Here is a 26,471-nt window from a genome sequence, read left to right as displayed (position 1 = left end):
CTGATCTGTATAGGAATCTGCAGCTGGTGCAGAGATTGCTTTGGTTTCCTGGTGTTGGAGGTGTTACAGGTGGGGCTGGGGTTAGGGAGGGGGCCAGAGTATGATGTGCTCCATGAGCCCTGGCCAGCAAAACACTTACCCACCAGTGAGAGTTAGAGCAGCCACGAGGCTGCTCCAACTTGCCCCGAGTGCGGTTTGGCCTCCAGCAGTCTCAAGGATCAGGGGAGAGGTGGGAAAGTGGCAGAAAGCCACCTGGGCTTTTACCCCCACTCACTGCAATGAGCCAGGGTGCTCAGGCCAGTCTTGCGATCTGGGCCTAAGATATTTATCAGGGCGCTGTCACTTTAAAAGGTTTTGTGCATTGTCGGCATGTTGGAGGCTCTTGCGGGAAGCAAGCCCAGAAGGCAGAACAGGAGAGTCCCGCATGAGCGTGGGCTGGACCTCGGCGGAAAGGCAATATTTAAACAAACTGTCCCTGTAATGGGCCTGATTCTGCTCTGCTCTTGCACTGCAGTGAATCAGGAACCACTCACCAAGCTAAACGGAGTTACTCTGGTAGAAAGACTGTGTGAGGTCAGAGTCAAGCCCAGGGACTTCCACAGAGCCACTCCTGGTTCACGCTCCCGCCTGGCGGCCGGGAGAGGAGAACGGGGCCCTGCGTTGTGCTGGTCACTGAACACAGGGCTGGGACAAGTTGGGGGAGTGACATCCTCCATCTGCAGGCCAGGGGCAGGGCAGGCTGGGGCAGGAGAAGCCTGCACAAACGCCCTGCCACGGGGCCTCCTCCACCCCGCCCTTGGGAGACCATCCCTAGAGGCCAGAGGGAGTTCACGGACCATGGCACGCTGCTAGTCCTGAGGCTCCATGCATTTCTGGACAGTGCCCAGATACCACGGTGACGGGTGATACAATAGAGCAGAATAGCCCATCCAGCCCCTGGCCTCTCTACCGAGACTTTGCAAAAGAGGTGAAGGGAAGAACAGAGCCGGTGCTTTGAGGATGTGGGAACCTGCCCCACTAGGAACCAAAGGGACAGGACAGATTCTTCCCATAGGGTTTTAATCAGAGAGACGTACTGGCAAATTCACTGGGATTAAATGGTTCGAGGCCTGAAGGGTTTATTTGCTGGGTCTGGTTTGTGCAAAGAGGAAGGTGGAGACAGGGAGCCTAAACAAATGCCCCCTTAGTCTTGTCCCCATCCTCCAGGGCCATCAGACGAATTAACAGCCACTGGCTGTGCTTGCATTTGTGAGGTGGACTTTCCTTCCAGTGAAGAAGGGTAGTTCACACTAGGGCAGCCTAGCCAGTGCGTGTGTCCATGCAGTACGTGGAGTGAGCGATTCCGGCTGCCTGATAAGCGCAGAGGGTTAGGATCGCCTGTCTCCCGATCCCCAGACATGACGTAATTTGAAGAGGCCCTCATTAGACATTATTCTGGGAACGCTGTGGGAGTCTTGCCACTGTGGGAGTCTTGTCCTGCCGCTGCCTTGCATACCAGAAGCCCGAAGGAGTGCAGATATTTTTCCGGCTCCGGGAGCGAGCAGGCCCCAAGCTGCTTGGAGAGAGATCTGGAACCTGCCATTCTCCTGGCCTGGTTAGATGGCCCGGGAGCTGGCCTGAGTCAGCGCACACTTGGAAGGGATTGCCAGTGCAATGGCATTTTCCCCACTGATGCAGAACTCAGTGGCACCAGCCATTGAGCTCAGAGATGGGGAGGCTCCAGCCAGGTCAGAAGCAAAGTGAATTTGGGGTCTTCTGTTTAGTTCAGGACAGAGGTGACAAACTCCTGCTCTGCTGGTCCAGCCCCCTTGCCGTGTTGACCTCCCCCCCGATTCAAATTATGCACAGTTTAAGGTTTCAGTTAAAAAAAAGGGGGCCAGATCTTCAGCAGGTGTCAACCAGTCTAGTTTCACTGATGTCAAAGCCGCTACACTGATTTACACCAGCTCAGGGTCTGGCTCTAAATTTCTAGCCCTTATGGTTGTGAAGGAAACTGCACTGTATATATGCTCTATATACTATACGCTGAAATGTAAGTACAATATTTATATGCCAATTGACTTATTTTATAATTATATGGTAAAAATGAGAAAGTCAGCAATGTGTCAGTAATAGTGTGGCTGTGACACTTCTGTATTTTTATGTCCAGTTTTGTAAGCAAGTAGTTTAAGTGGAGGTGAAACTTGGGGTATGCAAGACAACTCAGTCTCCCGAAAGGTACAGTCGTCTGGAAAGGGACCGTCTACACCCCAAATGAAGGTGTATGTGTAGCAGGAGTTGTTGGGCATAGCCACACTGGCTTTAATCTAGCACATAACAATTAGCAGTGTAGATGCAATTGGACAGACCAAGCCTTGGCCAGCACCCAAGTACCCACCCAGAGTCCCTGGTGGGCTTGTCCGAGGTATCAACGTTCACTAGCCACTCTAGTCTTCTCTGCTATTGTTACCCACACTAGCTGGATTAAAGCTGAAGCAGCCGTGCCTACCAGCAGTACAACTATCCCTGGTGTAAACGTTCCCTTGGCTTGAAACGAGAGTTCAGTGAGAGGTGTAAACACCCCTTTCCTCTCAGTAGGGCACGAGGTTCCTCAAACAACACAGGCCACAGCCTAGAATCTCCATAGTTTGCAGTGTCCTTCTCCGTAGGATGGGTACTCCCATCCTGCCCCAGGCCCCACCCCAGTGTCACATGAGAAATGGGCAGTGTAGGGCCATTGATATCCTCCATACTGTGCTCCTGCTCTGGGGGGGATTCTCCCCTGACCCCTTGCAGTACAGGCCCTAGGCTGCCAGGAGCAGCACCATCCTAAACTGCTTAGCACTCCTGTGCACTGTTAAAGAGCTGCCATCTTCCACCCCAGAGGTGGCTGCATTTCAGTGGTGGGCAAAGTGATTCCTGGACATAAGCACCACACGAAGCCCTCTGGGATCCTACAGGAGGAAAGGTCCTATCACTAGTGATACTGTTATAGCTGCGCACTGGCAAGAAGGAGCCTTCACTTCCAGCTGACGTGTGGCTGCAGCAGGGTGCCCCTGAGTAGCATTGTACGTGACTCACAGCACCCCCTGGGGTCTATGATGCTGAAGGACTCTAAAATGAGACATCGGGTTTGATTGAATCTGGCAGCTCCATTTTGTCCAGGATCCAGGGTCTGACAGTAGCCGAGCACCAGCTGCTGCAGAGGAAGGTGTAAGATCTGTTCAGTCTCTCAGCGGAAGGGGCCTTGAGGATGGAGTGGGGTGAAAAGTGGATGTAGGGAGGGGGAACGGGGTGCATAGGGTGCCCTACAATAATCCGTAGCAGAGATGACTCTGCTGGGTGTCTGCTCACTTTGTTGCTGGGCTTGGCCGGCCCTTCGGAAGCAGACTCAGCGCTGCAGAAAGCGTCTGGCCATCTGGGCCAGTTCGTATTGCTCAGCAGTGACACTGCAGCCTGCCTCCCACGCGGAGAGCGAGCCAGCATTTCCCCACTGAATGTGGGCAGTGTCCTGCAGGGGAGACATTCTTCTAGAGCGTGTCCTGGCTCAAATCAGCCGGTCGGTCTTTTTGTTAAGGGCTCATCCCTGTTCCCACTCAACGCCAGGGGAGATCTGTGATGGTCTTTGGGGGCAGCAGAATTGGGTTTGAAGTACAGGGAATAGGGACCAGCTTGGCAGGGATCTTTGGGGAGGTGCTGTGGGTTTTTGGAGCCTTTGCAGAGCAGTTGTAATAACAGATCTGCTCTCCTCCTACCGGTTACTCCAACCCTGAGCTGAAATGCCAGGAGAAAAATCTGTGGCTGCTTCGGAACACCTCTAAATCCTTCCCTCTTCTACTCTTTATCTGCCGGTGACACATACCCACCCCTTGCTCCCCTCCAGTCCCGCTGCCAAAATAATCTCCTGTTCTTTTCACCTGGACCACGTCATTGTCTGATCCCTCCTCTGCCTCCCACGCATTGTCTGCATCACCTGCACGGCTCCCTTTCCCGTTTGCATCTCCTCATTTCTTCTCGCGTGCTTTGCCCAGTCCCACCTGTAGGCCAGTTTCCTTCGCCCACTCTGTTGCCTTCTCCTCCCGTGCTTGGAGCACCTTCCTCTCTCCTCTTGCATAGCCGTGGCTACGTCTGATCTGGGCCCCGTTATATCCACCCTCCCCCAAAAGGTCGGCGTGGTGGGTGCAGGCTGGTGATTCAGATTTTGGCTCGTGGATGGTGGGGATGGGGAGGTGAAGCAGACACCTGACGGATCATGGTCATGGTCAAAACAGGGGCGGCAGAGCCCTTTGCCCTAGGAGACGGCCCTGGTCTCTGCCCATCTCTCCTGTTAGCACCAGCGGAGAAGGAAATTCCCCCATGTTTCTGTGTATGTCACTCAGGGGCCTCTTCTCCCTCGACAGGTCCGTACTGCGGGAATTCAAACCCCACGCCTCTGGTGCTGAACTCCAGCTCCGTGACCATCCAGTTCAACAGCACCACTCACCGCTCAGGGCGCGGCTTCCTGCTCTCCTACGCTACCAGCCAGCACCCAGGTACAAGACACCCTGCAGCCACAGGATGGGGTGAAGCTGCTCCTGGGGAGCGGGGGAAGGGACAGGACACAAGTTGCACAGCAAAGGTCCAGCCCCCTCTCCGTGGGCTCAGAAGGCCCCCAGCCAGGAGTCCGTGCTGGCGGATCCTCCCCACCCCCACCCCCCAGCACACCACCCAGCCCAGCTCTGTGTGGATGTTCCTGGCAAAGCTGGGGTGGGTCGGCCAAGAGGATCCCTCACTGCAGCTATGCTCTAGTCCTTCTCCTGAGCGGGATAATCAGGGACAAAGGACTCAGAGGTCCACAAATGACGCTGTCTCCCTCTCCACAGGGCATTCGTGTTGCTGTTACAAATCCTGCTGTCAGCCCAAATGTGGCTGGACCCAAAACTATTCCCCACCCCTCATTGTTCAGACTTGCCAGCAAATCAAAACTCCCCTTATTCACACAGCCCCCCCCGGACACATGCACGCTGACCCTGTGACCGAGCTGTGCAAGTCGGTCCGGGCTCATGCCAATTAACCCTTTATACCACCCCTCCGCCCCCACCAGCATGAGTTCTGTATCCGCCACACACGTTACAGAAAAAAATATTGCAGGGATCTCACATAAAGAGCTTTGCAAAATGATATTGGGCTACACCTCAATTTCCACCCTCAAAGCCAGGCGTCTTCGTTACCATCCGTTAAGCAGGGCAGGGTTCAGGGGGAGAGAACAGTTACAGTAAACAGACCTCGACAGAAAAGGACGTTCAGTCACTTTTCGAGACACAATAATGTGACCATTTAAAAATATGGAACTTCAGGCCCTCCCAGGGCTAAAACTGAGTGCTGGGGCCCCATGCGAATCTCCCCTTGTGAATCCTTTCGGATGGTGCTGTGCCAGATTCCCCCCCATAAGATGCCACCTGATGTACTGGGATACCGTTGATTCTGCCAGTTCTGCCAGCCCAGGCCCCCTTTAACCTGTCTTGCTGAGCCAGGCTATTACGCCTCCTCCAACGCAGACACAGGCAGGGCCACACCCAGCTGCAGAACAACACAGACACGGAGATCAGCTCTGGGAAGACTCCGCTAACGGGACTTGCCCCAGCACTCAGGTGCCCACCTCCCTTGGAGTATATTATGAAACCTACCTCCTCCCTCAGTGTGGAGGAAGGTGTGCCCAGCCTCCTCCTCCTCCCACCCCCCAATTATGAATTGCACAAACTGGGTTATATTATAATAAACGTTTTTTCTTGTTTAACAACAAAAGGTGGATGTTAAGTGATAACAGACAGAACAAAGCAGATTACTAAGCAAATAAAACCAAACGCGCAGACTAAACTTGTTTCACTAAAGAAATTGGTTACAAATAGTAATTTCTCACCCTGAATCTTGAATTTAGGCAGGCTGCAGCGTTTCTGTAGCTCTGAGCTCCAGTTATTTCTTCTTACAGACTAGACCCCTGTCTCAGTCTGGACTCACCCCTGCCTTTCCCTTCAGGTCGGTTTCTTTGTCCCTTCAGGTATGTTCAACAGTCTTCTTGGGTAGGCCAAAGAGGAGAGTCTCATTTGTCTTCCTCCCCACCCTTAAATAAGATTTACACAAAGCGGGAATCCTTTGTTTCCCAAATTTGATCCCTCTTCCCTTTCAGTGGAAAATTACAAGAAATCCAAGATAATGTTCAGTATCAGGTGACAAGACCACCTGACCACCTGGGGGTTGGACTAGATACCTCCTGAGGTCCCTTCCAACCCTGAGATTCTATGACCTAGTAGTGTCACAATTAACATCCCAGGACGCCTCCCAGGATGGAGAGAGATTAGTATCTTCACAGTCTTGTTGTTCCTCCTAATGGCCCATCAAATCTGATGGCCTGTGCCAGGGGTAGGCAACCTATGGCACGTGTGCCGAGGGCAACACGTGAGCTGGTTTTCAGTGGCACTCACACTGCCAAGGTCCTGGCCACCGGTCCGGGGGGCTCTGCATTTTAATTTAATTTTAAATGAAGCTTCTTAAACATTTTAAAAGCCTTATTTACTTTACATACAACAATAGTTTAGTTATATATTATAGACATAGAAAGAGACCTAAAAATGTTAAAATGTATGACTGGCACGCGACACCTTAAATTAGAGTGAATAAATGAAGACTCGGCACACCACTTCTGAAAGGTTGCCGACCCCTTCTCTGGTGGGTGTCTTCCCAATACACATCCAGTTGTAATTGTTACATAGTCCATATTCCTAACTTAGATACAGGAATGATACATGCATACAAATTGGATAATCACATTCAGTAAGTCATAACCTTTCCAATGACACCTTACATGAGCCATCTCAGTTATGTCATAACCATATCATAAGCATGTTTTCATAAGGAATAGGGACCGGAATGTCACAGATACAAAACTCCCAGTCCCAGCACTGCAGGGCTGTGACAGACCTTAAACCTGGCTCAGGACTGACTCTCACCCAGCCTGGGCCTTGAGCCGGTGTAATTTGGAGGGGGCAGGGGTGGAGAAAGGGGGGGGGGGGATTCCACATTTAGGAGAGGAGGAAACATGTCTGCAGTAGGTGGATTTAAAACTCCAGTTGGGATCTGTTAACTGCTGGTGGTTTGCACTTTATCACATGGATAATGCCATAGAAAATACCACTGGAAGAGGGGACTCACCGCTTGCATGCCCCCTCTGGCTCCTGGTGTAGCTGGCTCTCCACTCCTGGCGCCCCAGCGGACAGCCACTCCGGCCCTGCGGCGGGCTGCTTCCTGTGACTCAATCCTCCAGCCAGGACACCTTTCCCGCCCCCCCTCTTCCAGGGGGACAAAGTCCCACAAATAAATAGTTCAATAAACTTGTGTCAGCAGCCCCTGACTCTGGGCCCCGGGTCTCAGGGCTTCCAATAGTCCTTATCCCTTGTAGCTTCCTCTGGAGCGGCTCCAGTCAAGATCTGCTCCTGCCGCATCCTTGCTGCTTCCCGGGGCTTCTTCCGACCTGGGCCTGCCTTCAGGCCCTTTTCCTCAGCCCCTTTCTGGGCTCCAGACGAGTCCTGTCCAGCTCATGGAGCAAGCAATTCCTCCCGGGTCCTGCCCTTTTATCCAGGCTCCCTGCTGGGGTTCACTCCTTGCCTCTGGCTTCACCAGATCTCTCCTGGCCTGGTGTCGGTGTGTCCATCTCAGGAGTGGATCCCAAGAGGGGCTCTTCCCCTGGGCTGGGCAGAGGGATTTCCTCCCTAGCCTCTGACTCTGTGCTGAGCTCCGCCCTTTGTAGAGACCCAGCTGGGCCTGATAAGCAATTGGTTCGCCCACCCTCCAGGTGCCATCCTGTGGGCTAATTACGCCTTCAGCCTCCCTTTAGCCATTTGGCTGCCAGTGGAGGGACAGTAAGAGGGGCCCACCCCATCACGACCACATATATGGTGGGGTTCTCCAGGTGATTATTCACTTTTGACCACCTCCCCTGCACTTGCCCACTGGTCCATCTCCCTGGGACTTCTGTTCTACTATCCCAGCCCTTAACAGCCTCAAACAGCCGCTGTAAAAACACCCCTGAGTCACAGGAAAATCTCCTTCCCTTCCAGATATGGAATTTGCCCCCAAAACATCACAACTGCCCCAGGCAGGGCCCGGATCGCCCACTAGAGAGCAGTAAAAACAATGTTCGGGACACAAATGCTAATGTGGATTTTCTGTGCCCCAGGGATTCTCCAGATTTTGCACAGAGCGCAGGGATGTTTCCAAATGGGACACCCACCTCCCCTTCCATTCACATACAGGCAGGTCGCTTCCCCTCCCTTCGGGGATCTCAGACTTGCCGGCTGCTTCCATGACAAAGTCGGTTTAGGAAAATACTGAACGGCTCCATCTCTCCATGCCATTTAGTAGCCGGAAGTAAGAAAGGCAGTGCCATGTAACCAGACAACCCATCAGGAAATGCCCCGCAGTCCGCCAGTGGCCTATGGAACCCCCCTCCCTCCCCCCCAACCTTTGCTGTAACCTAGGGATCATGTGCAGAATCCAGCAGGTGGGGTGTGGTGACAAGGTTTTATCAGCTGTCATTTGGGATGCTGAGCGTGATTCATATCTTTGTCACTTGTGAATAATGCAGCCATCCCAAAGTCAATGCTGGCTAATCCTTTCTACCCTGCCACGCTCTGTGGATTTGATGCATGTGAGTGTGTAGGTGCGTGCATATGGTGTGTGTACACACACACACACACACACACACACAGAGCGCCTGATGCTTATGTACACTAAAGCCCCTAAGCTCCATGCTGGCAGTATACAGGGGCTGTAAAGTGGGCACCGAGAATCTGTGGTCTCATTTCACGACCCCTCTCGTGCTGCCCTGAGTGGTGCGACGGGGCCTTAGTGCAAAGAGATTCGGGGCTCTACATTCTGACCCTTCCAGACGCGCCGCTGGCGTCTGATCCGGAGGGACTTGCACATCAGTTGCTGGGTGTACGCCACAAACATCCATGAGTCACCTTCTGTTTTCCTTTGTCCTCTGTGGTTTCTGGAGGAATGGTGAGAGTGGGTGGGTTGGGCCGGGCTGCCGGGAATCCACCGACATTGGATTGCGGTGTGTAATTTCCTTTAGAAGAGCCAAAGAATAACAGCTTGGGTATCCCTGTGGCTTCCCTAGGGAATACGCCACAGTTCCTTGCATTATTCAGCATGGTCCCATTCGTAAGCTAGCAGTTTGGCAGCTAAACATTGCCAATACCTGTGGAAGGCAGTGTCCGTTGATGGTTAGAGCAGGGCCTGTGGGTCAGGACTCCTCCCTTCTAGCTCCAGCTCTGCCACAGATTAGCTGTGTGAGTTTTGGCTAGTCACCGATCGGTGCCTCAGTTTCCCCATCTCTAATATGGGAATAACGATACTCACCTGAGGGGTTATGAGGCTTGATTCATTTTTCATTTGCGGAGACACTTTTGATGGGAGTGAGGCGCGTAAGAACCTTTGAGGATCTGGGCCTGAGCGACCACTGAACGCCACATACAGAGCCCCTGTCGTGGACCCAGACAGGCTCTAGGTGCAGTACAAACAGAGAACCAAATTGCTGCCCCAGAGAGCTGACAGTCTAAGTAGGCAGATAAACTCCAGCCTAAGGTGCCCGAAGCTGAGACCATTTTGAAGTCAATGGGAAGTTAGAACATGGCCCTTTGTGAATGACTGTTGGGGTGATAAGGGTGGTATAACACTGCATTACCGTGTGGGTGTAACATGGGCCGGGTGCAGCACAGGCCACTGTGAGAGCATTGCTGAGCAAGAGGGGTTTATAATACAAACAAGGGCTTTATTGATGGGAGTGAATCTGCTGTCGCTCAGACGAGTGTAAATCAAGAGTGACTCACTGCACTCCCTAGAATTTCATCAGTGTCAAGAAACAAACAGCAAAGCAGTCTGCCTCTGGGTATGTGAGATGGGGGAGGCCACTGGAATTCTCTGTCTGTCTGTCTTTTAGATCTGATTTCCTGTTTGGATAAGGGGACCCATTACCACCAGGAACAAATCAGGTGAGCGGTTTCCGACGGGGAGTCTATTATCTGAGAATAAACCAAACTCATCCACAGAGTAACTCCACTGACATCAGGCACGGGACATCTGGAAAATGTGATAATTTGCACCAGTGTAACTGCACCGATGCGCCTACACTGATGCACATTTCCATAATATAGATAGCCCCTAAGAAGCCAGATTCCGGGGTTCTCTGCCACTGACTTACTGAATGGCCTTGGGCAAGTCACATCCCCTGTCTGTGCCTCAGTTTCCCCCCTAAATCGGGGTAGTATCTGCCTCCCAGGGGGATTGTCAGGCTTTGTAATCACTGGTTATAAAGCACTATGAGATCATCCAATAAAAGGTGCCATTAGTGCAGATTATTCATGGTTATTAGCCACCCACCAGTGGATTCATTGCACAGGTGAATAATTTGTAGTAATTTATCCGACAAATGTTACCTCCTTTCCTATTCACAAACTGCCCATGAACTGGTCATGATTTCCTCCAATTATTGGAGATGCTCTGCCAAAAAATAGCTGCCAATAATTCTCTATCGGCAGCTCTTTTGTGAGCAGCCCATTGGGAGTATATTTGATATTCAGAACCCAAACTCCTTTGGATTGGATACACGGGTCCCATGCTGGCCTGTCTGTGACCTAACAGTAGGAGCGTAACAGAGTCAGGTTTCTGGTGCGAATACTCACAATTACAACTTCACCATTCGCTTTCTGGGCACAGTCCATTGACATTCACTCGGGCGGTGCCCGTTCCTGCCGGGGAACTTGAGCATTAGGATGTTTGCGGGGAGTGAGCCCCAATTGGCACAAACAGATTAAAAGCCCATTGGTCTGAATGGAATTTGAGGGGAAACAGTTTGCGGGTTTGGCCCAGCTCTTTCCAGGACCAGGGGATGCTGCTCATGGGATGAACCTGATGGGTCTCTGACGTGACTTCCCCACGTACATCACACAATCCACCACCATGCTCCCCCTTCCCGGTAGCCTCAGTGAACTGGGCAAGAATGACTGGGCTGAGGACACCGAATATCTCAGAGGCTGGTTGGACAAACTTGCCCTGCTCTGTCTGTTCTGAGCATAGAGGGTTGGTCCAGCAGCTTCCATCAGATCCGACTTTGCTAAATGAAAATAACGGGGGAGGAATAAATCTCCAGGCCCCAGGGTCATTGGGGAAGCCCAGCTGCGCTGGAGAAGAGCTGAGAGGTGAGAACCTCATCCAGGGTTCTCCTTTGTTTCAGCGTTTTCTGCCCGGCGGGCTGCAAGGGAGTCACGGGTGACATATGGGGAAACGCGAAGCAGGGCTACCGAGACGTGAGTACCAACCTCAGTGCTCCTTGCAAAGTGACCGGCCCTGAGCGGGCGGCTGTAGGGAAAGTGAGTCCCCTTCCCAGGGGAGAGGGGACACGTCACAGGGGCCGCCACGGGCACGGCTGCCTTAATCCGTCTCTTGTTGGCAGTCTCAGCAGGGAAGCCAAGAGTTGAACGGGCTCCTGGAAGGTGAATTCCCCAGGGTCCCCCAGGATAAGCCCGTTCCAGGGGCAATGTGGGCCAGCATGGCCATGCTGGGTCTGAGCCATGGGCACGCGGCGCTCTGCAGAGTCCCAGGCTGCCGTTTCCACCACTCTTTGCGCCAGAGCGAAATTCACTTCAGAAAATAAAGAGCCTGATCCTGGTCTCGCTCCAGCGCGGCTACTCCTGATGGCAGCGGTGTGAGATCAGAATCGGGCCAAAGTCTTCGCAAAGCAGAGATCACAGTCTGTGTGAGCCAGACTCTGGTCTTGTCAATCTGGAAAAGCTCCCCCAAAATCAGTAGGGTCACTTCGGGTTTACACCACTGCGAGTGAGGCCAGACGCTCTCTGTCCCATGGAATTGCCCCATTCTGGACTGGAGCCCAGGCTGGGTGTTCTTATTGGGGTTTTCTCTCTACCTCCCTTCATTTGCTGCTCCAGACCTCGGTTCTCTGCAAGGCGGCCATCCACGCTGGAGTGATCTTGGATGAGCTGGGAGGGCAGCTGACTCTGTCTCGGGAGAAGGGGATCACGCTCTATGAATCAGCCTTCGCCAATGGACTCCACTCAAAAAGGTGAGTAGCCAACACACTGGATGGCTGGGCCGACCTTCCGTGGGGTCCGGGCCCCTCCAGAGGACGACTGGCCCAGATCCTCAGACTGCAATGGAATTAGGTTGATTTATAGCAGCCTGAGACCTGGACCCGCTGTTTTTAGAGGCACAATGTGTAGCTCAGAATCAGAGAGGACCAAATCGAGCAATGTTTACTCAAGCAAAAGTCCATTGAAGTTTTACCTGAGTGACGGCTGCAGAATTTGGCCCGGATTTTCTTTTCAAGAGCCGATGAATGGGGCATCGGAGAGACCTGGGTTCTGTTTCCAGCTCTGATACTGACCTGCAAGTCGCTTACGCCCAGATTTGGAAAGGTCTTTAGGAGTTACTGCGTTCAATGCTGCAATATCTAACCGATTTAGGAGCCCATCTCCCAGTGGGATTCAGGCACCTAACCAGGGACGTGCACAGGAATAAAAATGTGTCCACTTTTGGAGGGGCGCTTTCTGTACCCCGGGGTGGTGGAGCCGGCTCTCCTCCTCCTGCCCCTCCCGCAGCCAGAGGAGCTGGATCTCTCCCCACCGCAGCCCCAGGGCTGGAGGAGCTGTCACCTCCCCCCCCAGCCAGGCCGGAGGAACTCACTCTCCCTGCCCCAGCCCCAGAGGAGTTCTGTGACCCCACTGATCGGGGGGGTGCCCCTGCTTCTCCTTCCCCCAGCCCCCGCACATGTCCCTGCCCCTGACTCAGCTAGGCAGAGCACCATGGCGTGCAGCAACGCTTAAACCCCTGGGCCCTTATCTCTCTGGGCGGCTGTTTCCCGAGCTGCAATGAGACTTGTCCAGTTCATGGGGTGGGTGAGGCTCAATATGTTCATGAATGTTTGTAAAGCCCTTTGAGCTCCTTAGATGAAAAGGGCCATAGAAATGCAGATCATTAGTAATCAGGGAATAGAAGCCAATTCTGATTCAATTCCAACAATACAATCTAGCTGCTGCTTTCCCGAAACAGTGACTTGCGTCAGCAGCGTTCTGTCAATCTCCTCTCGCCAGCAGCCCTGCTTGACCAGTCTGGCAGCTGGCGTGTACAGGGCCAACCCCCCCCCATGGCTGATGCAGAGCGCTTGGTCGGCGTGTGGAATGAGGAACCGGTCTTCCTTCCTAGGGAGTTAGATGTGGTGCTGTCCGCAGCAGCAGCCAAACTGTAATCGGCAATGGCTGAGGTTGTGGGGGTCGGGAGCGTTTGACATCAGGGCAGGGGTCGTAATCAGAGACTAGATGTAACGCCACTGAATTGGGGAGCAGCACCCATTTACACCCACTCTGATTTTTGCCAAGGGTGTCAAACATGGTTTCGTTTCCATCAGCTCGAGGTGTCACAGCAGGGAAAATGTGCTCTGCGATGGTTATTCCTTCTTGCAAGTGGCCTGGTTCTCCTCTCGCTCATACCGGAGTGAATCAGGAGTGACTCCGCTGAAATCAGCGAATGTAACCGTCAGGAAGGAGAGTGAAGCCTGACAACTGAATTTTGCTCTGAATTACACTGGGGCAAATTTGGGGTAACTCTACTGACGTTGGGGAAGTTACTCCAGATTCACACTGATGTAACTTACCACGGCATTGACCTCAGTGGAGTTACATCTGAGCTACGCCAGCATGAGATCAGAATCAGGCCATCTCTGTCCGCCTGTTTTGTAATGCTTTCCACCCATTTTTCTTTAAACAGGGGGTCCTTATCTGAAAAGCGCCTCATTTTTCACAAAGGTACGTCCTTTTCCATTTCTCCTAGAATAAGCCCAACCCGGCTGCCGGTGAAATGAATAGCAAAGCTCCTGGCAGCTTCAGTGGGAATAAGGGGAGATTCCCCGGGGTGGATTCTCCTCTCACTTACACCGGAGTGAATCAGAATGAACTCTAGCGAAGTCAACGAGACAGCTCTTCAGCTGCAGTTGAGGGACCTATTCCAATTTACTCCAGCGGAGCACCTGGCCCAGCAGAGCTACACCAGGTTAAAAGGGGGGCGGAGAGGCGGGCCAGCAGGCAGGTGCAAGTGTAATGCCCGGCTTGTGATGACCCTGCACTGCGGGCTGCGCTCTGCCAGCTGCGCTGACCTTTGGCTGCAGGCGATGAGCGAATAGCTTGACAGAGAGGCTCCCAGCTGGGGAAGATGAATGGGCGAAACCCAGCCCTGCTGCTGCATGGAAATGAAGCCCTGCTACCCCTCTGCTAAGCGGGGCAAGCTTTGTCACGAGGGATGAGGATCAAAGGAGGAGACGGCCAGAGAAAGGCAGCTACCGTCAGGGGCTAATGCTGAGTCAGGTGGAGCTGCCGGCTGTTTGCTGGGGCTGCACCGTACACTGGCCTGGGCCACAGACAGAGGAATTTTTCATTAAGACCCATCAGACTCCCCCTAGCACATTCCCTCTGTGGCTAAGCCCCCACCACCCCGTGACGTCCCACCTCGGCCGGTTCTTCCGCTTGCCTTTCAGTTTTACACCTCCTTTTGCAGCCTGTGACCACGCCCTCGAAGCAGCCGGCTTCAACGCCTCCTCCTCCTGGCACGAGGTGAACGCCATGGGGCAGTACACGCCCTGGACAGCGGAGCAGGCGGCGTTCAGCGCCCACGGGAGCTCGTGGGCTGCCGATCCCAGCTCAGGGACCGAATGGCTGGAGATCGATCTGGGCGGAAGGAAGAACATCACAGGTCAGTAAGTATCTCTTCCTCCAGGACTGTACTACCGCAGACAGGAGCAGCTCCTCAGCTGTGTAAACCAGCTCAGCCCCAGTCACTCCAGTAGAGCGACGTCTGTTTGAGGCCGGATCCTCAGCTCTGTCAATGTAGGGGTGTAAATCACTGTAGCCCCATTGCTTCCATGTAGCTGTGGCAGTTTACAGGCTGTCCCGTGAGTCCCAGCGAAGTCCCTCCAGAATCTGTCTCACAGTCATATCATGGGCCTCATCCTGAGCCCACTAGCACCGGAGTAAATCAGGAGTAACTCCACTGACGCAGGGGCGGTTGCACTCCCTAGGAGAATCGAGCTCCGTGCGCCTTTGATGGACTATTCGGAGCTAGAGCCTCAAATGGTGTAAATCGGTGTCGCTCCCTTTACTTCAGCGGAGCTAAGCTGATTGACACCAGCTGAGGACCTGGCCCACGTGTGCTGCTGGCCTGAGGCCTTGTCAAATAGTCCTATAGCCTCAGACCCCTCCCGCTTCCTACCCTGTGCCCGGTGCAGCAGCTGTGAGCCTCACGTCAGCTGTAGGTGGAGCTGAAGCCCATAGAAGTGGAGGGGAGTCAGTGGGCATTGGCCCAGGCCCACGCGAGGTGTAACTGCTGTTCAGTGGGTCCCACCGGATTGGGGTGGGAGTGACAGAGGCAGGTCCGGGGTCAGTTAAAGCGGGCGGAGAGGATCTGCTGTACCCAACCCCTCCGCGGAGAACCCGCGTCTCTCCTCGTGCCGGGTTTGTACCGCCGCCGCCGGTGGAGTTCCTGCCGATTCACCCTGGCGTCAGCGAGAGCAGAATCAGCCCCAGCTCCTTGTCCAGCCATGGCTCTCGGGCTGCTCCCTTGGTTGTCACTCGCAGCTGGGCTCAGAGGCCATGCGGTAACTCACCCCTGCCTCCAGGCACCAGAGCGCCGCTTCTTGGGAAATCTTGGCTCATCCTCCTTCTTCCATTGTCCCAGCTTCTCCCCACCCCGCGCCAGGAGATATGATTGAGGATAGATTTGGGGTGCTCTCTGGCCAAGTGGCAGCCCACGGCCTGGGGGTACCCACATTTCTGGGGTGCAGGTGCTTTTCACATAAGGACGCCCTGTTTAAAGGAAAAGAAATGAACAGCGTTATAAGAAACAAAGTTATGGGGAGAGACTGGGTTTGATTCTGATCTCATACTGGTGTAAACCAGGCAAAGCCAATGGACTCATGCTGGATTAAGTGACCCTGGTGTAAATCTGGAAAAACGTCACTGAAGTCAGTGGCGCCACTCCAGATTTGCTCCATTTAACAGGGAGCAGAATTAGAGCCTTCCCCTTTCGTCCCTTCTAGATCCCTCCCCACCCACACAATTTCCTCCCTGGGGGGGTTGTTGGCCTTGTGTGCACAGGGTCACAGACCATATGATTCCTCTCTCTAGCTCTCTCATTCACTCTGGCCTTTTCTCCTTTTTCACTGTCTCCCTTTTCTCACTCTTGATTTTTTCCTCCTTTCTCTTTTTTCTGGCTTCACAGTAGCAGCCTTGTTTGTCTGTATCTTTTCTCCCCCTCCTCGCCTCTCTCCCCCCACTGTCTCAGGGGTAGGACTGGCCACCTCGGGGCTGAACAAGTTAATGTTTTGCTTGTGCATCAGCGGCCAGCAAATGCCCTTTGTTTCGAGAGCCCCGACCAAAATTGGGGCTTTTGTGTGGCGGGCCCAGAATGCCTGTGTTAATTGGAAGGAGCAAAATGGAGGCATTGTGAGGCGGGCGGCTGGAGGCTGAGTGGAATGCAGGCCGGGAGGGCAGTTGAGGGGTTATCTGTTCATCTCAGGCGGGGTGAGAGGAGCCAGTTTCCACAGAGGTTAGACATTCAAACCCGGCGGCATCTCAGCAGTTTGCGGTGGGAGATGCTGGAAAGCAGGTGGGGGGAACAGAAAGGAGGGATTCAGACAAGAACGGAAAAGGAGCTGAGATGTGGGGCGATGGCAGGTTCTTATGAAATTCCTAGCAGGAGACAACTGGAGGGAGAGAGAGAACCTAATAATGACTAGGCCCCTCTCTGGGTCTTCTCTTCAGGGGCTCTCAGGGGAGCCATTAATTCCCCAACACACACACCCTTCAGGCAGTAGCATCGCCCCCATTTTGCAGATGGGGAAACTGAGGCACAGAGGGGGACATCACGCAGTGAGTCACTGGCCAGAACTCTTGATGGCCAGACCCGTCCTCTTGCTTCTGTCTGGGAAGGAACCCAGGAGTCTTGTTTTCCTGTTCCAACCGCTATATAACAAGAGCCGCAGTACCAAAGACATGGGGGGATTCTGCCATTAAAGTGAGAGAGCTCTTCGTTGCCTGGTGTCAGGGGCCAAATTCCAACACCTGCTTAGGGCAGTGGGAGTCGGTCCATTGACGTCAATGGGAGTTGGATCAGACCCACCCTCCGGGCGGGATCTCTGCCCCATACGTCTATGTCTCTATCAGACACCAACCCCAAGACTATTTCAAGACCCCAACCGCCAATGGCTGCCTTCACATGAGTCCTACATCCTGTTCCGGGGTTACCATTTCCTGATTTCATTGTACATGTTCCAGGAATTATCACCAAGGGATCCTCAGATAGATACAACTTCTACGTGAAATCCTACCAGGTTTTCTCCAGCAGAGATGGAAAGAATTGGAAAGCCTACAGATCCAGCAGCGGGCAGGAGGAGACGGTGAGACTATGTGGCCTGACAAAAGGAGGTCAGGTGGTGGCGAGAGCAGAGAGCATGGTGGGAATTCTACAAAGGGAAATTTTACTGAATCTTTCTAAAATTAGCCTATTGGGTTGGTCTGGTTGCAGAACCTGCAACAGGAGCTGGGGTATTTCTCTCTGGAGTCAGGATACAGATGCTTAGAAATAGATTCTGGTCTCTGTTATTCCATTGTAAAACTGGAACGCCACAGCATTAAATCCGTGGAGTTGTGGGCTTCCACTGGTGTAACATAGATCAGAGGCTGGCCTTTGGCGATGCTTTCCATTACTATAGTTCTCAAACATTAATTAATCCTCTCTACACCTCCTGGTAGCTAGGTCAGTGTTGTAAGCAATCGCTGCCGTTAGGACTTTATAGCTGTCCTTATCCAGCATATCACAGCCACTTGGAATTTAACAATGACAGCAAGGACAGAACTGGATTTTCCTGCTCCAAAAAGCACATCCCCCTACCGCCGGAGCTGAAGAAGAATCCCTTTTGGTTGTTAGGCGTATGGGAACTATGACCTATGGTTTGGATTCCACGCAGCGGAAGGCAGTGGGGCACATACACACTAGCCCATTCCTTACAGTTGTTATCCCCATTTTACAGATACAGAGGTACAAAGAGATTAGGTGTTTTGCCCAAGGTCCCACAACAGGTCAGTAGCAGAGATGAGGCTAGAATCCAAGCATCCGAAACAACGTTGCCTCCCAGTTACTGAGGTGTCACATTTGCATGAAATTAAATTTTGGGGGGACATGGAGGGGAAGCCAAAACAGGGAAGAAAAATTGACATTACAAAACATACAAAGCCCTGAGAGTGCTTTAAAGAGAACATGGTTTTAAAATAAAGTAGGGACAGTTTTCAGGTGTTCCAAGCGTCTTCCTGTCTCTGGGCTGTGTTCCCTTCTCGAGCTGATTGGGAAAGGATTCCTCCCTCCCCTCACCCCCCGCCAGGAAAACGTAGACAGCAATGTTGGTTTGCAAATTTTCACCAACATTTTTCTTTGAAAATTTTCAGGGCGAGGGGTAACTTTTGAACCCTCAGAACTGAAATTTTCCCATGAAAACTTGAAGGGTTTCTGTTTTGTTTTGCTTTGTTTCCAAAAACTGACTTCTTCATGAAAACGTCCATGTGGTCAGAAATGTGAAAAAACATTTTTAAGGGAAATTTTCAACCAGCTCCGTTCTCTTCCTGTCACTTGCCTGCCTGTCTATTTCGATGTAGGCACCCGCCTCCCCGACACACATATAGGTCTAAATCCCTAGCAAACCCCCTCCCCCACCAGCACATAAGGAGAGACACCTGCACAGAGTCACTTTGGGGGAAGGAAGTGTCCTCCCCCATTATGTGAGCATATGTAGAAGAGAAGGATCCACTCCAAAGCATCTGGGTCCTTTCCCTCCTCCCCCTACCCCATATAGATCCCAAAGTATAGGGTTAAAGAATAGAGCAGGGGTAGGCAACCTATGGCACGGGTGCCGAAGACGGCACGCAAGCTGATTTTCAGTGGCACTCACACTGTCAAGGTCCTGGCCACCGGTCCGGGGGGCTCTGCATTTTAATTTAATTTTAAATGAAGCTTCTTAAACATTATTTACTTTACATACAACAATAGTTTAGTTATATATTATAGACTTATAGAAAGAGACCTTCTAAAAAGGTTAAAATGTATTACGGGCACACAAAACCTTAAATTAGAGTAAATAAATGAAGACGCGGCACAGCACTTCTGAAAGGTTGCCGATCCCTGGAACAGATCCTTGCTGAGGAAGTGAGAGGGGAAGGCAAGGGAGAAAAGGGGCATTGCCAGCTGAGATCTGACATGAGATGGGGAGTGGTTACACAGGAAGGCTGCTCTTGGTGGCAAGAGCTGCAGAGGAGAAGGCTCCTGCACCAAGGGCAGTGAGATCATAGAATCGGGACCTCAGGAGGTATCTAGTCCAACCCCCTGCTCAAAGCAGGACCAACCCCAACTAAATCATCCCAGCCAAGGCTTTATCAAGCCTGACCTTAAAAACCTCTAAGGAAGGAGATTCCACCACCTCCCTAGGGAACCCATTCCAGTGCTTCACCACCCTCCTAGTGAAAAAGTTTTTCCTAAGATCCAACCTAACCCCTCCCCCCCACCGGCAACTTGAGACCATTACTCCTTGTTCTGTCATCTGGTACCACTGAGAACAGTCTAGATCCATCCTCTTTGGAACTCCCTTTCAGGTAGTTGAAAGCAGCTATCAAACCCCGCTCATTCTTCTCTTCTGCGGACTAAATAATCCCAGTTCCCTCAGCCTCTCCTCATAAATCATGTACTCCAGCCCCCTAATCATTTTTGCTGCCCTCTGCTAGACTTTTTCCAATTTTTCCACATCCTTCGTGTAGTGTGGGGCCTAAAACTGGACACAGTACTCCAGATGAGACCTCACCAATGCCGAATAGAGGGGAATGATCACGTCCCTCGATCTGCTGGCAATGCTCCTACTTATACAGCCCAAAATGCCGTTAGCCTTCTTGGCAACAAGGGCACACTGTCGACTCATATCCAGCTTCTCGTCCACTGTAACCCCTAGGTCCTTTTCTGCAGAACTGCTGCCTAGCCACTGGGTCCCTAGTCTGTAGCTGTGCATGGGATTCTTCCGTCCTAAGTGCAGGACTCTGCACTTGTCCTTATTGAACCTCATCAGATTGTCTAGGTCCCTCTGTATCCTATCTACCTCTCCTCCCAGTTTAGTGTCATCTGCAAACTTGCTGAGGGTGCAGTCCACGCCATCCTCCAGATCATTAATGAAGATATTGAACAAAACCGGCCCCAGGACCGACCCTTGGGGCACTCCACTTGATACCGGCTGCCAACTAGACATAGAGCCATTGATCACTACCCATTGAGCCCGATGATCTAGCCAGCTTTCTATCCGCCTTATATCCATTCATCCAGCCCATACTTCTTTAGCTTGCCGCCAAGAATACAGTGAGAGAGCATATCAAAAGCTTTGCTAAAGTCAAGGAATAACACATCCACTGCTTTCCCCTCATCCACAGAGCCAGTTATCTCATTATAGAAAGCAATTAGGTTAGTCAGGCATGACTTGCCCTTGGTGAATCCATGCTGACTGTTCCTGATCACTTTCCTCTCTTCTAAGTGCTTCAAAATTGATTCCTTGAGGACCTGCTCCATGATTTTTCCAGGGACTGAGGTGAGGCTGATTGACCTGTAGTTCCCTTGATCCTTCTTCTTCCCTTTTTTAAAGATGGGCACTACATTAGCCTTTTTCCAGTCATCTGGGACCTTCCCCGATCACCATGAGTTTTCAAAGATAATGGCCAATGGCTCTGCAATCACATCCGCCAACTCCTTTAGCACCGTCGGAAGCAGCACATCCGGCCTCATGGACTTGTGCTGGTCCAGCTTTTCTAAATAGTCCTGAACCACTTCTGTCTCCACAGAGGGTTGGTCACCTCCTCCCCATACTGTGCTGCCCAGTGCAGCAGTCTGGGAGCGGACCTTGTCTGTGAAGACAGAGGCAAAAAAAGCATTGAGTGCATTAGCTTTACCACATCCTCTGTCACTAGGTTGCCTCCCACGTTCACTAAGGGGCCCACACGCTCCTTGACCTTCTTGTTGCTAACATACCTGTAGAAACCCTTCTTATTACCCTTAACATCTCTTGCTAGCTGCAACTCCAAGTGTGATTTGGCCTTCCTGATTTCACTCCTGCATGCCTGAGCAATATTTTTATACTCCTCCCTGGTCATTTCCACTTCTTGTAAGCTTCTTTTTTGTGTTTAAGATCAGCAAGGATTTCACTGTTAAGCCAAGCTGGTTGCCTGCCATATTTACTATTCTTTCTACACATCGGGATGGTTTGTTCCTGCAGCCTCAATAAGGATTCTGTAAAATACAGCCGGCTCTCCTGGAGGGAGTAGAGGGAGGCGGGTTGTGGGCGAGATGAGGAAGTGGCAGAAGAACAGACCAGATCCTGGGTTGAATTCTGCTCTTGTCGCCCCCGTGTAAACCTGCCGTGACTCCACTGACTTCAGTGGCGCTAGTGTGGATCAATGCTGATGTGACAGCTCAGAGGCGGGCCCAAGGCAGGTGGTTTTAAACTGGTTCCGCCGGTGTCCAGGGCGGCATTGCTCGAGGATGGGAACGACGGGCTCAGACAGCGGGGGCGTGACGCTCTGCATGACCCCGCTCTGCTTTAATGACCCCCCCCCGCTATCTTCCTCTCATTCCCCAGGTCTTTGAGGGAAACGCCGACAGCCTCCAAGAGGTCTCCAACACGTTCATCCCCCCCATCCTGGCCCGCTACCTCCGCATCGTGCCCCGGAGCTGGAACCAGAGGATCGCCCTGAAGGTGGCACTGCAAGGCTGCCAAGTGGCTCGTCTGAAGGCGCCCCGGCCCTACGGTGAGAGGCTCCGCGGGGGCCGATTGGGAGCAGTGGGGGCTGCCCAGTCAGACAGAGGTGGTTACCACTAGCCAGCGACAGCGTCCTCCAGCATGGACCCGTGTTGGCGTCATTGCTGCATGGCTCTGGGTGCAGGCGGCTGCCCTCCTCTCCAGTGGCTCCCTGGGCGCTGAGGAGATGAGCCTGAATCCCAAGACTGCTCTGCACCGGTTAGCTAAGGATTAAAGCGCCCGCTTTGCAGCCAGGGCTGAGGCAGTTGGAGATGAACTTCATCCAAGGGACGGAGCCAAGCGGCAGCTGTCTCTGCTTGTGCTGTGCTTCTCTCTTGTAAGCTAAGCAGGGTTGGGCTGCCTCGTACCTCAATTGGGAGACTTACACAGAGTGTGCAGAGGGGTTGGAAGTGAGCCACTCCCCCAGGTAAGGGCTGGGCTCCTTTCCATGTGTCCATTAAAGATCCTAAGGCAGGTTAGCCTGGCTAGATCCTCCTTAGCTAGTGCATCCTGCCACTCTACATTCCCCCTGCAGTTTCAACTGAATTTTCTTTCCCTTCTGTCCTCAACTGCTGTGTAGCATTACAGCAAAGTGTTAGACAAGCTGCCTTCCACTCCCGAGGTAGCTGCATTGCAGCAGAGGGATGAAAAGCACCGTATACAACAAAGAGTGTTGCCATGGAGTCAGATAGTGTTACCATCAGCTTGGAACAGTCAGGCTTCCGCTGGAAAACAGCCACTTCTGCCCCCTCTGTCCTGCCCTGTGCTGCTGTCTAGGGAGCAGGGCAGGTTCAGGTGGACACAGGCCAGATTCTTTGCTGGAGAGGAGTAGTTGATTGTTCATTACTTGCTAATGGTGCTTATTAAACTGTGCGGTTTGCAGTACCCAGTGCCCCAAAGGAGGTTCCCATCCTGACCAGCATCCCCACTGATCGCACCCCGATCCCTGGAGTCGCCATAAATCCAGAGAAAGCAGGTAAGTGCAGCTCAGAGCAGAGGGATAGCATGGTCTAGTGGTCCAAGCTGGGGGGGGGAAGACTTATCTTCGACTCTGCCACTCACTCACTGTGCGACTCAGAAAATCAGTCATTTCAGGACCAATTTTTAAAACTTACTCACGTGAACCAGTAAACAGGCAACCCTGGGATGAATCTGGGCATGCAAATCCAGGATGTGCAAACCCAAGTGGCCAGTTAGACCTGTGGTCAGCTACTGGCATGTGCAGACACCTGAGCTGTGCACACTACAGAGGCAGTTGTACATGCAAATTAGGCTCCTGATTGCACATGCAGGTTAGCTCATGCAATTGGATATACATTTTTTAAACAAGTCAGGGTGTTAACCTTTCTGCCGCAATTTCCCCACCCAGAATGTGGGGATAATAATGCTCTCTTGACAGTGGAGCCATGCAGGATAAGAAATTTTCAAAGCGCAGCTCGACATCCAACTCCCCCTGTGCAATCAGTGGGAATTGGATCCCTAACTCCCCTCTGTTCCTTTTAGAATCCCCCCTTGTTAAGTAGCATGTTAGCCCCTTACAGCGCTATCAGCATCTATTTGGTCTTGTTTCCGACTGTGATAGGTCTTCTCGCCCACTGCCTGGAACTCCTGCAAAGTTAGGCAGGGATGTGGATGGGAGGTGGGGGCCGCTTGACTCACATGGGCGGGAAAGGGATGGACTGAAATGAGTTGGAGGAACTCTGAGCATGATCCAATGCCCTTGTGCTGCATCACTTCAGCTTGACCCAGCAAAACTCCATCCTCTGCAGTGCAGTGATGCCAGAGCAAACCAGCAGTGACGTAGCTGGGAATCAGGCCCTTTATTTCAATAAGGAAGATCTGCCCAAACTCTGCTTGCACTAATAGTGGTATCAATCTGGAGTGACTCCGGATTTACATAGGTGCAGCTGAGGTCAGGGGTTAAAGGAAGGGGTGGAAGTAATGGAGAATTCAGCTCCTCTTCCCCTGCTAAAGCAGCAGGGATCTCCCCTTCCCCTCCTCAGCTAGTGCAGTAGGAGCTACCACTCCCCTTTCAATCTCCTTTAACCAGAATTTGGCCTCTTGCGTTTAGTTTGCAAGCTGTTCGCCTGCCCATTGATTGCAAAAATGCAGGGGAACATGTGGTGACCTGAAGCCTGTTTCATGAGGTCTGTATTGTCATCAAAAGGAGAAGGATTAAATAACAGAGCTTTTTTAAAAAAACATCCAGCCACTATTAAAAGTTTTCAGGAATTTTTCTCTGTGGTTTTGGTCAATCTGCCTTTTTAAAAATACTGTCCAGGGCTGTGATTCTTGACAGGTCTAACCGGCACTCATGCCCCTGAAGCCAGTCGAGTCACAGTGGGGTAAATCAGGCGTCACTGACCTGCACCCAATGGAGTGACACGGGCATAGAAGCAAAAAATCAGATTCTGTATTTTCCTTTACCTACCAGGCTCCTGTTGGGAGTCAGGGCTGCAATGGCACAGCTTGGACCCTCTGTAACAGGGGTCTGGAACCGTGCATCCTCAGTGGGGGGGGGTGTATAACCAGCTCCCCCTGACACCGGGAGGGAGGGAGGGACAGAGGAGCCCTTTGCTGAGTCCCTGCTTCCTTCCCCAGGCTCCATGTTACTGGTGATGCTGCTGATCGGGGGCTTTGTGCTGCTCTCGTCTGGCCTCTTGCTGCTGGCTCTCCTCTGCCGTAAGAAGAGGTGGGTAACACCCTTCCTGCCCTCTCCCCCTTTCCCTCCATCATCCCCCTGCAGAGGCTCCCAGAGCAGGGTGCTCTCCCCCGGGATCAGACTTGTCCCTCACCAAGGACACCAGGGTGGAGTTTCTCCTGACATCGAACCTGCTCCTGACAGAAGCCAGGGCTGGGCACACAGGCTGCAGGGTCAGCACCCCCCAAGGCTGGGCTGGCACCCGGCAGGCCCCACTGAACATGCCTCCGAGAGGCCCAGCCACAGCAGGAGGCAGCTCACCCTTTGCAAAGCTCAGCGCCAACCTTCTGGAGCCCCGAAGGCTGCACCGAAGGGAAAAGCGCTCGACCGTAATGGTTGCTGGGACTTGTGCTCCTGAGCCCTGGTAGCCAGCATGCTAGATGCACAAGCCGCTCACCAGCATCCCCCTACTGGGGCTCTGTGGGCTTCAGTGACTCACACCCCCAGCCCCTAAATGAGGGGCTCCTCACAGTTCCTCCGCTCTGGGCCTGAATCGCGATCCCCATCTCATCGATGGGGGATACTGACGCTCAGCGAGGCAAAGTGAGCTACCCACAGCCATATAAACCAGTGAGAGGGCCAAGAATAGGACCCAGGAGTCCTGGCTCCCGCCAGAGGCGGATTAGGGGGTTGTGGGGCCATGGCTAGAACAAGTGGGGGCCCTTCCCCACTCCTTCCGCCTGCAGTCCCCCCTGCCCACCTGGTGCTCCTGCTGGGGAGTGGGTCAGGGTGCGGGGGTGCCCATGTTTCTCCCCCCCCAATTGGCTGGGGGCCCTGGGCACAGGCCCTGTTGGCCCAGTGGCTAATTCGCCACTGGTTCCCACTGCCCTGCACTCACTACTACGCCATGCAGTTGCATTCACGCCTGTGCCTCCGGATTCTCCCATTTCTTCCCCCTTCACAATGGCAGCAACAGTATTTGCACAGATGCCCAAAGCCAAGCTGGCCCTCTGCGTCCTGCACTGCTGCCCTGGGCACCTCTCAGCTGGTAACCACGGGGCAAAAGCAAAGCTGATCCACAGCTGGTGAATTCACTGGGGTTTGAGCGGTATGTTCAGGTGAACCCTGACTCCTTGGGCTCCAGGGCTTATGTTGCACGAGGTGGCAGGTGCGGAACTGCTGGCTTCAGCCTTCCAGTGCTCACAAGCTCTGCAGGAACAGATCAGGAGCGTGGAGCTCTCTGGTGAGCTTAGGAGCTCTGTACCCCTGAAGCACACGCTTACCAGGCCCCTGAGATTTGGGGTGTCCCCTGAGACCCTCGAGTAACTGGGAGTTCCAATTATGTGACACCCTGGGAAGCTGTCCACGAACAATGCTCTGCATTAGCCTGCAAAGATAGATTCTGCCTTGGGCTAGTTTGGAGCAAATGGGCTGCTCTAACCTCCTCACTAGCACCTGCACCAGGCGCTGGCTTCACGGGAGCTCAGACTGTGCGGTGCTGTTGTGGACTTGCCTTGTTTCCTCTCTCTCTTTTGGCAGGAAGACAGCAGCTGAGCTGAACTGCAGCCTCATGAAAGGTAAGTGCCCCCTGAAGCACAGGATTGGAGTAACCGGGTGGGATGGTAGCCAGCTGGCAAACTGCCCCGGGCTTCCCTGAGAGTCAGGAAGGGCTGGACTCCGAGAGCGGGTTATTTCCACATTAGCAGAGAAATGAGTCACTCTGGGTTAGCGTTTCTCAGTCTGTCCTGTTGGCAGGCTCCTCCGCAGACAGATCAGCGCTTCCCAAGCCCCTCTGAGCTCAGACCCTCAGCCGGGCTGCTCCTCGCTTAAGGGGGATATTGCATGGGCTCCAGTGGGGCTCGGGCCGTGCGCTGGCCTCCTGCTTAGGAGGCATTTCACTCCCCCACAAATGCATAAAAGCCACAATGTTCAGAT

The 26,471-nt window shown here is 52.9% G+C and overlaps 1 protein-coding gene across 2 annotated transcripts in view; it reads left to right on the top strand.

Moving 5' to 3' along the window:
• Window positions 1-26,471, top strand: part of LOC123355320 (discoidin, CUB and LCCL domain-containing protein 1-like) — a 63,444-nt gene that overhangs the window by 30,133 nt on the left and 6,840 nt on the right. For both annotated transcript variants that reach the window (XM_044997664.1, XM_044997665.1), the window contains exons 3-13: window positions 4,380-4,511; window positions 9,959-10,010; window positions 11,252-11,324; window positions 11,964-12,097; window positions 13,798-13,835; window positions 14,581-14,775; window positions 17,355-17,476; window positions 21,737-21,905; window positions 22,779-22,871; window positions 24,497-24,587; window positions 26,076-26,113. In XM_044997664.1, coding sequence (XP_044853599.1) covers window positions 4,380-4,511; window positions 9,959-10,010; window positions 11,252-11,324; window positions 11,964-12,097; window positions 13,798-13,835; window positions 14,581-14,775; window positions 17,355-17,476; window positions 21,737-21,905; window positions 22,779-22,871; window positions 24,497-24,587; window positions 26,076-26,113 — 1,137 coding nt within the window. The remainder of the gene's footprint in view (window positions 1-4,379; window positions 4,512-9,958; window positions 10,011-11,251; window positions 11,325-11,963; window positions 12,098-13,797; window positions 13,836-14,580; window positions 14,776-17,354; window positions 17,477-21,736; window positions 21,906-22,778; window positions 22,872-24,496; window positions 24,588-26,075; window positions 26,114-26,471) is intronic.

Source organism: Mauremys mutica, chromosome 23 (genome assembly GCF_020497125.1).
Source record: "Mauremys mutica isolate MM-2020 ecotype Southern chromosome 23, ASM2049712v1, whole genome shotgun sequence".
Lineage (NCBI taxonomy): Eukaryota > Metazoa > Chordata > Testudines > Geoemydidae > Mauremys > Mauremys mutica.
This window is presented reverse-complemented; position numbering and strand designations above follow the sequence as displayed.